The following is a 12,051-nucleotide window of genomic DNA, read 5'->3' as shown; positions in this document are numbered from 1 at the left end:
ATCATTTGGAGTTGAAACTTCAAACTGTAATGAAATAAAAATTAAACGCCCAACACAATTTCTAACAGCCATTTCTCTAGGTAGGTTAACATCCTCATGTAGACTCACACACACAGCTCATACTCAGTTTCATCACTACATAAACATCTATGTTTTAACCTACTTCGCATTAGATAAGTATCAAGTTTTAAGGGAATATAAGAACATATCAAATTCCTATCATCAAATGTCACTTTACCCCCCTCCCAAACTGTGTGCACCTCTCTTTTCCTAGAAATCAACAGTATCCCTGAAGTTCTAGTCGTTTTAAAAAGAAAGAAAACACCAGAATAATGCAAATGTGATGTCCACCCACACTGGGTCTACAAAAAGCTATTTAAGAAATACAGAATGCTTTAGGACAGTAAAGAGACAGTAGTGTCTGCCAACAGACTTTTGCTCCAAGAAAAAAAAAGAAACAGGTAGCTGCTTTTCCTTTTTTGAGGGCAAGGGGAAGGAAACACAGGTAGGGAAGAGTGGAGTGGCAGAAGGGGCGATCTAATTGTGACAGGACAGTTTGTGCACACAGTAGTCCTAAAGTCATGACTGAAAACAACCTCTCAAAGTCTAAGCCTACGCAACCTTAAGTGTAAAGAACAAATGCTACTATTTAGCAGCAAATTAGGGACGTAGAACAAAATGCTTGATACCACAGCTGCACGCATGAGAACTTAGCTTCTTGCTTTTAGAAGAGGAGAGGAAACAAAAATGCATAGTTTTGAGTATTGACTTTTAATAGCTTGTTTCTCATAAGGGAACAGGGGATGTTTTCTGTTTTAGAAATACAGGTATCGGTTGAGCTTTAAATACAGCCTGCTCCTGCCAACAGGTCATGTACATCAATTATTTGGCTTCAGCTTTTGTTTTTATGCATTAAGCAACCTTCAACCTTCTTTTGTAATACAATATATAGACAAATTTAATTACAGTAATAGTGTAGGTATTTTACTGTCTTCACATTTTTCTTGACACACTGGACAAAGTGATATACAACAGTCTGCCCCCCCAAGCCCATGTTTCATACAAAGCAAAGTGTTTTCGGTGGCACACTCAACTTGCTCCCACATTTAATTTGCCAAATCTACAGAAACAGACCCTTTGGGAGTGTCAGGAATTATTTCCAGCTCTGTCCAGTGACATTCAAATGCTTAGGCAACTACTGGTAACTTTAATTTTCTGCTTGCTATAGATGTTGCATACCAATAGGAAAAGGAAAGTTTTAGAACTGGACAAGCTATAGTAATCCAGGTTTTGGTAGGAGAATTATATACAAAAAGGGGACTTTTATATATAGTTTTCAATCTGTAGTTTCATTTTTCAAAATAAAACCTGTATATATAAATGGGTAACATTCAAGATCTGTATAGGAATAACAGTTGCTTTTCTGGCTAAAACAGTGTATTTAGACAGAATCTCACTTTCTGTTTTTCACTTCAAGTATGCTAGCCAGTCCAGTCCTTTGGGAAAAAAACTTCCGTTTTTAAATCCTTTAGGATCCATCAGATTCATTATATGGTAATGACCTTAACTTATACAATACACTATATTATGAGGTAAAGTGAAGGGGATTAGATATCGAAGTATTGGTCTGGGTGCAGTAAGCCAAACAGCTGTTTAAACGTGATACTACAGCTGAAATAAGTCTCTGTCAGAATAAAAACCTACATTCATGAAAACAGCAGCAGCCATCAAAAACATTCACAACTGCAGGGATTTTTTACTGTGTGTAATTTTGCATCATAAGTAGGAGAAGCCACAATAATAGTTTAAAGCAAAATTTAAAAAAAAATACCACTATAGTCTTGAATTTAATAATGTCAGTTGTCACTTATAGCTGTTTATAGAAGTGTACTAAAAAAATTTACTTAAACATATGAATTTAAGACTTTCACTTTATTCAGCAAATTGGTTTATTTACACAATGGGGAACGCTGGTTGAATGCTGTCAATGTAATAAAAACAAATCTAACAGAGACAATACTGAACTCTCTCTATGTATTCATAGCAGAAATGACAAACTATTTCCTTACCTGTATCAGGAACATCAAGCGCAACAATGGGACAGTATCATAGGACACTGATTTAACAATAAACCACAGAGGTCCAGTAATACTATGGCAATTTACTCATGTATTTACTGACTTTTTTTAAAAAAAAAAAATAAATTAAAAGTCAGCAATACCCAGTACAAAGTTCTGTCAATTATCAGAGTCAAACTCTGATGAGTAGGTCAGTAAAACCTTATCAGATCATCCACAATTCATAAAGTGACCTGATCTGCTTCAGACCACTAATACAGAACTAAAATTGTTGAGAACAGATTACCCTCTAAAAGGCAACAATGATCTGATAAGGGTTTAACTTAATGGAAGTTTAAAAAAAAATTACGAGTTGCAGAGCACAGCCCCTATTATAACAAGCTAACTTTCCAGACTTTCAAAAAAGACCCAAAAAAAAAAAAATTGAGAGGGGGAAAAAAAAAAAAAGAACACTTCAACATGAAGCTACCATACAAAGTTGGTGGTTTTTTGTTTTCCTTTTTTGTTGTGTTTTTTTTTTTGTTTGTTTCTTTTTTTAAAGAGTTCAGAGTTGCAATTTAATCCTGGCTTTTTAGTGAGAAGGACAGTTTTGGCCTAGACTTTCCTTTGCCCAGGATAATTTTTTGCTCTTCCTTTTGCTGACGTTGTCTCTCTTGTTCTAGTTTCATCCTCTCCTCATGAATCTTTCTTTGTTCTTCAACAATTCTCAATTGTTCTTCAGCCTATATATGAAAATAGTAGAATTTAGGCCAGCATATTTTGTAGTCATGAAAGCAACTTACAAGTCTGTATTAACTTCCAAACAGGTCCAATCTTGCATAGGTATGTAAGCAGTTCTACCTGAGCTAGATGCCATAGTTGGTTTCAGTGAAACTATTTATAAAATGGTTATTTGAATTGAATTTAGAAGAAACACTGAAAACTTTCTACAGCTAATGTATTGAAATCTTGAGTGCTTACATGCGATGTTTTTCAGCATTGCTTTGCGAACAACACATTACATTTTAAGAACTCAGTGTATATACAGAGAAATTTCCATGACACTTGTCATGTGTCAGATGAAGGCACAATATAATTAAGTAACCAACCTTCAAACAGCGTCTCCCTGCTCCAAAACCCATTAAAAACCCCTCCTAATTCAAAACCATCTTTAGTTGATTTGTGACAAGTCAATCGTTACACTGACTTATGGTTCTTACAGCTCTTCCAGTGGTCTTCCAAAGGTGCTTATTTTGTTCATTACATCAGTTAATACTTTACACTTTCTGTTTGTCCTGTTTCCACCATATGAGGTTGAGAAAAGGGTAAACCAGAAAGAGATCTAAAGCAGACGTAGTTCAAGCCAACAGTTCTAAGCAGCATCATCTTTACCTGAAAAAGGTGTAATTACCTGGGTAACTGAAACCAATGGAGTTCAATCAGCATTTAGAAGCAGCTTAGTTTGGCTTATTATTAATTGATTAGAATCAGCTAAATCATATTGAATGTCCTCATGAGGCAGGCACCTGCTTAAATAGGGTTGGAGACCAACATCAGCTAGACTTTCATAACTCAGATATCTTAAGCTTGTGCTGAAAGTCCCTTTCAGCAACTGTATGTATCACCATTATACTAGCCTCCAATCCAGCTTGTACTTGCCCCGCTCAACAAAACAGAATTAGTCACGTCTGTTCTGTGAACGTGTTTGCAAATTTACTTCAGCCCTCCCTGTGAGATATAGTTAAAAATATACTTTTTAAATTCTGAATGCAGCTATCTTCCTCTAAATTAACTGCACTTGAACTATTTTTTTCAGACTAGTGTTACTGCTACACATCTGGTCTTTACACTCAAGGGAAGGAAAGCAACGCTACTGACATAATCTGCAACAGACAAGTTGAACTCTAGAAAGGGTCGATTTGTTTAATTGTGTGGTAAATCAGGCAGAGGGACCTGTATCCCCCTACACAAGGGTTAACTACATCTTCACATACCAGTTTAGCTTGTGCTTCTGCAATTTTTCGGTTATTCTCTTCTAGTATTCGTTCTAGTTCCTCACGCTTTGCACGCTCTTCTTCCTAAAGGGGAGGACAGGGCATGATGTTAGTAAAGTAAAATATTCATTTCTGCATGTTCACTAATCTTTCTCAGAATTCTTTTGTGAACTGACTTAAAGTGGCAGCTTTACAGCCACCTATTTTGTCTCACAACAGTAAATTGTGCAGCCACTAAAACTGGTTTTCTAGTACTCAATTTAAATCATCCCGCCCAATCCAAACAGCAACCAACTAAACCCTCCCTAATCATAGCATCCTGACAATTTATTACTAGAATTTTAATATCACACAAATCAACAAGGACAACTACAAAAACTGGATAGTATTTACCAAATTAAAAAGTAATATAGAAAATATAAATAAAGTGAATAGTTTGTCTCACCAATTAAGTATACCTACGTATTCTTTACCTATACTCCTTTAATCAGCATTAAAAGTTGAATATTTACTGTCTTGTCCAGTGTCCTGCAGAGTGTGCTCCTCGGCTGCCATACGCGCCAGCTTCCTCTTTAAAATGATTTGTACTGTTAGCTTGGCAATACCTGCATCAGCAGCTCAACCATTTATAAAGAAACAACATACAAGGAAGGCTGAGCTGAGGAATGCAGATGTTTATGATAAGAAGGAACAAAAATATGTAAATCATTCCTAAGGCAAACAATTAATAAGAAAAATACATTTACTGTTAGTGAAAAATACAAATGGTAATCCATACTTCATGGAGCTATGGGCTTCTTTCATGGGGAGAGTGGACTTAACATTCAATATTTTGACAATTTTAAGACAGCTGAAACTGTCATTTGCAGTCTGAACTTGAAATTCAGGAGTCCAGGGAAGGCAAGATCAGGAAATAAAGCCTTGTAATTGTTGTTTTCTTGGTGAATTTTATGGAACTCTGTTATGCAACTCATAAATATGAAGACTGCATGGAAGTTTTTGAGGTGTTTCAGTTCACGTAATATATATCCGAATTAGTTAATATTTGGAAGATTTAAAGTTAGCCAGAGGTTTGTGTCTGTGTAAGAAAAAAAAGTTAATACGAACAAAGCAAGCATATGAAGAGAAAACTTCTTACTATGACTAGTAACCAGCTACTAGCTAGCACACTTCACTCCAGGCATGGAAGTTTACTCTGTGTTATAAAGAACTGATGGGACTTCTCCACATCACATTGACAATAGCAAAAATACTTAAAAAAAAAAAAAAAAAAAAAGGTCATCCCTCTGATCAAATGAAAACTTCTATACACAAAGCATTTGCTGACTATAGACTTCTAAATTCAACTTAAATTATTTCATAGCAATGTCTGAATTTGCAAAACAAGTATAATTTAATATTCTTAATACTTGTTGTAACTCAGTGTTCTGTGTTTTTTGCTTTGAATTTAAAGATGGGCGACAGACAAGTCACATTTAGTATGAAGGGGAAAGCTTCATTGCTACTGTCTTTCCTTTTGTAAGCCAATCAAAATATTAATTTAAAATAAACTGTGTAGGAGGTACAGCGTGAAAAAGGCATTTGAGACTTATGACTATTTAGCACAAATTTCCTTTACATTTTAAAGTCTGTCTTGAAATTTCTAGATCCTGGAATGATTGGTGCAGGCAGGCATCAAAGCCTTTAGTAGCAAATTACTGTCTCACAGAAAGACATTTTCAGCTTCTGCTCCAGCTGCTGATTAAAAGAAAAAAAAAAAAACCCAAGTCACATGTTCAGCTTGACTTCAGACAAGGGCAACCTGCTCTTTTATAACTTCTAGGGAAAAAAAGGAGTTGTTAGTAGTTATTAAAAATGGATATAATGATTTGGACACAGATCCTTCGTGAAGACGTGGATGGGCTTATGCTCGAAGTCCCAGAATTAGTCCAATGTATGCTCAACGAAAACGTTCATTTTAAATGAAGAGTAAGAAACCTATTTGTTAAAGACAGGTACTGCAGCTCACTGCTGGACCCTGCTTTTTGCCTGGCTGAAGGCAAAAGCCTCTTACAGTCTAAGTAACAAAAATGAAACAAATGAAGGATACATAATTACAGATTTTCAATACCCTTCCCCAAAAATGAAAGGACCGCTGATAAATCCTGCAGCCATGGCAAAAGTTTCAAACAATTCTGAAATGTGTAGGTCAGTTCCATTAAAAATCAAGTATCCTTGTTCAGTTTTAGGAGAATAACTGTTTAAGTATCAGTGAGCTCCTCTGAATAGGCTAGAAATTAAGTTTCGCAGCAATGCAAGTTTATACGAGAAGGGAATTAGATTTGCTGTATTCCATCTCTTTGTGAACCGAACAGGAGGCACAAACCGACACTGAAAGTTTTGCCATGGACTGTCTCTACTTTCCAAACGACCGAGCGTTACCTCTCTGGCTTTTTGTGCTGCAAGTTCAGCTTGTCGCTGTCGCTCGAGTTCTTCGAGCAACTGTTTTTCCATGATGCGCTTAGCCTCCTCCACCCTGCGGAGAACCTCTCGCTCAATCTCATCCTTCCTTTTCTCCAACTCTTCTTCTACACGTTTAGCCACAAGCTCTTCCACTCTTCGAGCAGTTTCTTCCTCTATGAGTTTCTCTTCGATTTCTTGTTGACGACTACAAAATGCAAACATGAGGATTACCTTTTTAATCAATAAAGAATGGTTGCACTAAAACAAACTCTTTCAAATACACAGCATCAGCCACACTACTGTATCACTTTTAAACAGTTTTATATCTTATACACATGCAGGTCATGTATTTAAAGAATGTTTTGCCCTACATTTAAGGAAAGTGAATATTCAGGCAATCAGTGTTCCTATCACAGGAAACCCATTCAGACCATACCATATCTAGCATCTCTCCATATCTCAACACACTAAGCTTAAGAAGACAGCTTATTATACTACTACTTGACAATTTTTAGGGGGAAAAAAAGGAAAAAAAAAAGATGCTCTCCAATTCTGGCCATCCTTTACCCTTCAGGAATTTAAATAGTCTCAACTTTAAGCCACACGTAGCAATATCATCTCAGAAAACCTTGTCTTAAAGCCACCACCTCAGAACACCAAACTAATCTCTAATAGAAGACACAAGCAATAAAATTTGTAGTTTGAATATTGTAACAAGAATTCCAGGTATTCTATCTGTAATCTAGTTATCCCACCATTTACCTTATCAAATATCAAATACCTCAGCTCTCCTTAACCTCTTTATTGCAGCACTCTGTTCCTACCATAATTATCTAAAATAAAATATACCAACACCAAGCGCTAAATAAATCCTCACAACCTTTACAGTTTTCCATGTTCTGAATTTTGGAAGTATTTTCAAATGTCTTCTTGTGTTTATTTTTGTTTAGCAGCAGCATTATCACTTAGCCTGATCACCGTTTTAAGTTTTCCTTAAAAAGGATACAAAAAGATTAGGTCAATTTGCAGGTTTACTACCAAATGGAGAAAAAAAAAAATCTTCCAGGTAGTAATCACTAGTACAATATCACAATTAGATATCCAAAGACCAACAAAAGTGAATACTGTATAGCTATGTTCCATATAGTATTATTTATTTAGAATTATTATGGGCTTTGTGGAGAAGGTTGTTCTTTTTAACCTTGAAATTGAACTTTCATTTTAAGTATTCTGTGAAGTACGGAACAATCTTATAAACTTGTCTTCTGGCCTGTCAGCACCAGAAATCCATGATTTAGAATAACAACTACTGTTGCAATATCCTAATATCCTGTCATTTTCATAATGTTTCCATTTTCTTATTTATCTTGAAAGATAAATTTTATTTATATTGAGAGACATAAAAACAACTTTTTTTTAAAAAAAAGAGAAAAACCTGTTACAGGGTTTACTAACTTTTAGATTTCCCACTGTACAATTTGCAAACATGCAATAGGAGACAATAAAGTACTGATTACCAATCTAGATAAACACATGAAATACCGAGGTTAAAGGCTCCCTAATTCCCCCTGTTCATGTATCTTCTTTTCAAAAGTGTGCTGAAACAAATGGATGGTCTGTCTCCTTCAGTAAAAAGTTCTGGAACCTCGAACTTAAACATTCATCCCCACAAGACAGATTTTATTCTTACATTCCTCAAGAGATAGCAAAGTTATCCAGTGGCATGTTAGGCCAGCATTCACTTTTCCTAAAGCAACACAAAATATCTTGAGGTAATTTTTTTTTCAGAAAAACAAAAAACCAAGACCATCACCATCCAGAAAAACGCATCCACTCCATTCTGTTCGTGTGTCTCTACCAAGCCACTAGCACCTACAATCCTTTTTGTATGAAAGGCAGGGGAGGTGTCAAAAGTTTAAAAGACAAATTTTTAAACACCCTTTATGTACTAAATACCCTTTTATTTTTAAAGGTTTTACTTCCCTCTTAGGAGTATTTATTTAGCAGCGAGTACCCTCACCATCCTGTACTGATACAGTTTAGCATACATAAGAGGCTGTTCTACATAAGTAATTTTTCAGATAGCTCATATTCACGTGTTTTATTCAACTATTTTAGCTTTACGTTTAACATCAGGGAAATCAAGAATAAAAGCTAGCTAATTGAATAAGATAGTATATAGTTACAAAAAACCTCCTGACACGTCTAAAATAAGTTTTCAAATATCCTCAGCAATTGATGATGTACTGAAATTAAGCACTGTGCCTGCACGTTTCATTCTTCTCACCCCAACAAATTCCATTCAAATTTAATTAAACCAAGCAAACATATCTTTTCACATTCATAGTCAATGACAATATTACAAATATATAGTAACTGTTCAGTGTAAGCAACCACATCTCTTGAAACACTAGAAACAGAAAGAAGTGAAATAGAATAAAGTAAAAATTCATTCTCAAAGTTAATTTATAAGACCACCTTGTGCCTATGGATAAAGATAATATACTTCCAAACGACGGCTTTGAGTTCATCAAGAAAATTAAATTATAAACACAGATATACATCTCAGTGATTTGTTCTGTAGTTTATACCAACTATTCCTAGGGGTTTTTTTTCAAATCGCATGAACATACAGTATTTTGTATACAAGTGTAAGCTTATCATCCTGACCTACTGAGCCATGACTCCAGAAAAACAGGTAAGTCATTAATGCAAAAAATTTTTAGTATACTCCATTTACTTCTTAAAGACTAATATTAGAAAATCTGCAGAAAAGAAACTGCTTACATTTCAGCAGATTTCTGAGGGAAAAAAAATGTCATATTTGCAAAGCTTTTGTGGAAAACTAGCATCATAGGAAAAGGAAAAAGTAGAAGTTAGGCTATGTATTAAGATTTGAACAGACATGAGAAGAAAGTCACTTTCAAATATGAACTGTCTACTAGTTAATTCAGTCAGCAAGACTTTCGTTCCTACACTAAGTATATAGTAACATATATAACATATAACACAATTTACAGATGACTTACTCAAATACCGTAGTTTTCCATTCTATTTTTACAGCTTTTTTTCTTTTTGAAATTTAAAGTGTATTCTAGAAGCATCAAAATTCTATACTAAATCTTTTCCAGTATTCTTTCTCCCTCCGAAGTTTACTATTCTGTTGCCAGTATCACTCAAATGTCATATTCCCTGTATACAGACTTCATGAGTGTATATATATGAGTATAGAAAACTTACTACAGAAAACAGAGTTGAAATATATGTTGCTACATCCAATATCACTGAATGAACTCAATTTGAGCACTCCACAGCAAAAAAAAAGTGATCAAATATTTTAGAGAAATTATTTAAAGATTATAACCACTTCATTTTCCACAGGCACTCTAACAGATTCTCTTTCAACTTCTAAAGCCTAGACACAGACTAACGATAAACTTCTCCACTAAGACTAACACTGTTTAATATTTGAAGTTAGATAATATTTATTTTTTGCGTAATATTCTCTCTCTTCGATCTTTAAATCCATTTACATAATATTTAAAAGAATACATACGAACTAAAATAGCTCCAGAGTACTAAGACAAACTATTCACTGTGTTCTCAAATTGCAAAGCACACTCCAGTCCTTTATGCCCGATATGCATGGAATATTTTTATTAATAAATAAATAAAACTAGAAACCACAAAATCAGGGTCAACAACTCAAACAGCCTTCAACATTTTCACATGTGTCTGTGTTACTGTGCAAGTTTTTGATGACATCGCTGCCAAATTCTGAAGTCAGCAAAGGACATTATAGAGAAGCAAAAATGAAAGTGACAACTCAGGATGATCAAGCTTTCTGAAATAAAATTAATACTTAATTAGAACAATATCGCTGAAATAAAACTGAAAGCTCCACGTCAGAATTAAGAGAACTACTTGGCTTCACAGGTAAAAACAAGCGCTATTTCTGGATTCAGGGCTCCAATGAGCAAGGGTAACATTCAAAGAACAAGAATCACTTTATCACAACTGTTAAACCGTTGTTATCTCTGCTGCATAAACGTCTCTTTCATAACTTAACAATATTGCTAAAGCATCTTAATGCACATCCAGCGTTCATTAAAGCAGATTTTATCTGTCTCTGTAGACTTTATAAATAACCACATCCCCACGACGAAAACTGAAAAAGGTTTCAAATGAAACAAGTCACGGGATCTCACTGTCCCATTTGGCAAGAAAAAAACCCCAACCCTCACAGCTAACATAATCGTTGCACAGTATGTCTTAAAACCCCAAGTCGAACAACTCCTGATGCCTCCGCCCGCCGCGCAAGCAGCTCCACACGCAAGGGCGCGGAGGGGCAGGCCGTGCGGCACATCCGCGGCACAAAGCCTGCGGGGCGCGGAGGCCTCCACCGCAGGAAGGCGTTCCAGAGCGGCGCAGGAGAGCAGGGGCAGACCGGCAGCGTGCGGGACGCCGGCACCCCGAGTGGGCGGCTCCCCACGCACCTGAAGCAGCCGGGCTCTAGGAAGGGGACGGATGGCGGGAAAACGGGCAGGAATTAGGCCTCAGCGAGGGCCTAAACGCTTTCATCCCAGTCGCAGTGGCCCTATCTGGAGAAGGAAGCCGCCGAGATAAAGGCACCGGGGCACAGAGCACCTCCGTTCCTCCCCCTTCCCCCCCCCCAGCTCCGCGAAGCCCCCAGCCCAGGCCCGGGGCTCACATTTTCCGCTGCCGCTCGAACTCCGCTTTTTTCTCCTCCTCCTCCCGCTTCTGCTTCTCGTCCAGGCTGCTGCGCTTGCTCACCGTGCGCCCGAAGATGTCGATGCGGTCGGGTGGGGAGGAGGCGCGATCGCGCTCCCGCTCCCGGTCGCGGCGGGAGGAGGGGGCTGTGTTGGAGCGGGAGCGAGAGCGGGACTCCCGGCGCCGGTTCCGCTTGCTCTCCCGGGACTTGGAGCGCTTCCGCGCCCGCTCCTTCTCCCGGGAGCGGGACCGCGATCGGCTCCGGTTCTTCTTGGTGTGCTTGGAGCTCTTGGTGTGCTTGGAGCGGGACGAGCTCCGGCTGCGGGACCGACCCATCCCGGCACAGGAAAGGAGAGGCCGCGCCGGCGACCGCCCGACCACCCCCGCCCCCTTCGCTAACAGCGCCCGAGAGAGGTGCGAGGAGGCTCTGCACGCATCAGCACCGCCCGGGCGGGCTCCTCGTCCGCTCCCTTTCCACCGCTTTACGCTGTGAAGAGAAGGAGCAGGCCGCGAAAGCGGGAACAAGTCCGGACGCAGGCAAGATGGCGGCCCTAGCAGAGCGGTGACTCTCCTCTTCCGCCCCACAATGCACTACGCCGCGCTCGAGCCGTTTGCACCCCTCCCCGCGCATTCGGCGTCGGGCCGGAGGAGCACGAAAGCACTCGGTTATGTTCGACAGCCAATGGCAAGCGTCGCTCCAGGAGGAAACCCCGTCAGGCAGCGCTTCTACTTCGCGCATGCGCACAGGGTACGCCCGGCGCGCAGCAGCCGTAGCCGCCGGCGTTTCGGGGTGGTTGGTTGGGGCAGGGGCTAGGTCGGGGTTAGGC

General features: G+C 38.5%; 1 protein-coding gene across 1 annotated transcript; it reads right to left on the bottom strand.

Moving 5' to 3' along the window:
• Positions 1–1,913: 1,913 nt before the first annotated feature.
• On the bottom strand, positions 1,914–11,803 carry ARGLU1 (arginine and glutamate rich 1). Its single transcript, XM_068395172.1, has 4 exons — positions 11,205–11,803; positions 6,473–6,698; positions 4,052–4,135; positions 1,914–2,800 (listed from the first exon to the last, which is right to left on the bottom strand). Exons 1-4 carry the CDS (start codon positions 11,558–11,560, stop codon positions 2,636–2,638), a joined length of 831 nt encoding a protein of 276 aa, XP_068251273.1. The 5' UTR covers positions 11,561–11,803; the 3' UTR covers positions 1,914–2,635.
• Positions 11,804–12,051: the final 248 nt, after the last annotated feature.

This window comes from Nyctibius grandis, chromosome 2 (assembly GCF_013368605.1).
Source record: "Nyctibius grandis isolate bNycGra1 chromosome 2, bNycGra1.pri, whole genome shotgun sequence".
NCBI lineage: Eukaryota > Metazoa > Chordata > Aves > Nyctibiiformes > Nyctibiidae > Nyctibius > Nyctibius grandis.
Note: the sequence above shows the minus strand (reverse complement) of the source record. Positions and strands in the feature narration are given on the sequence as shown.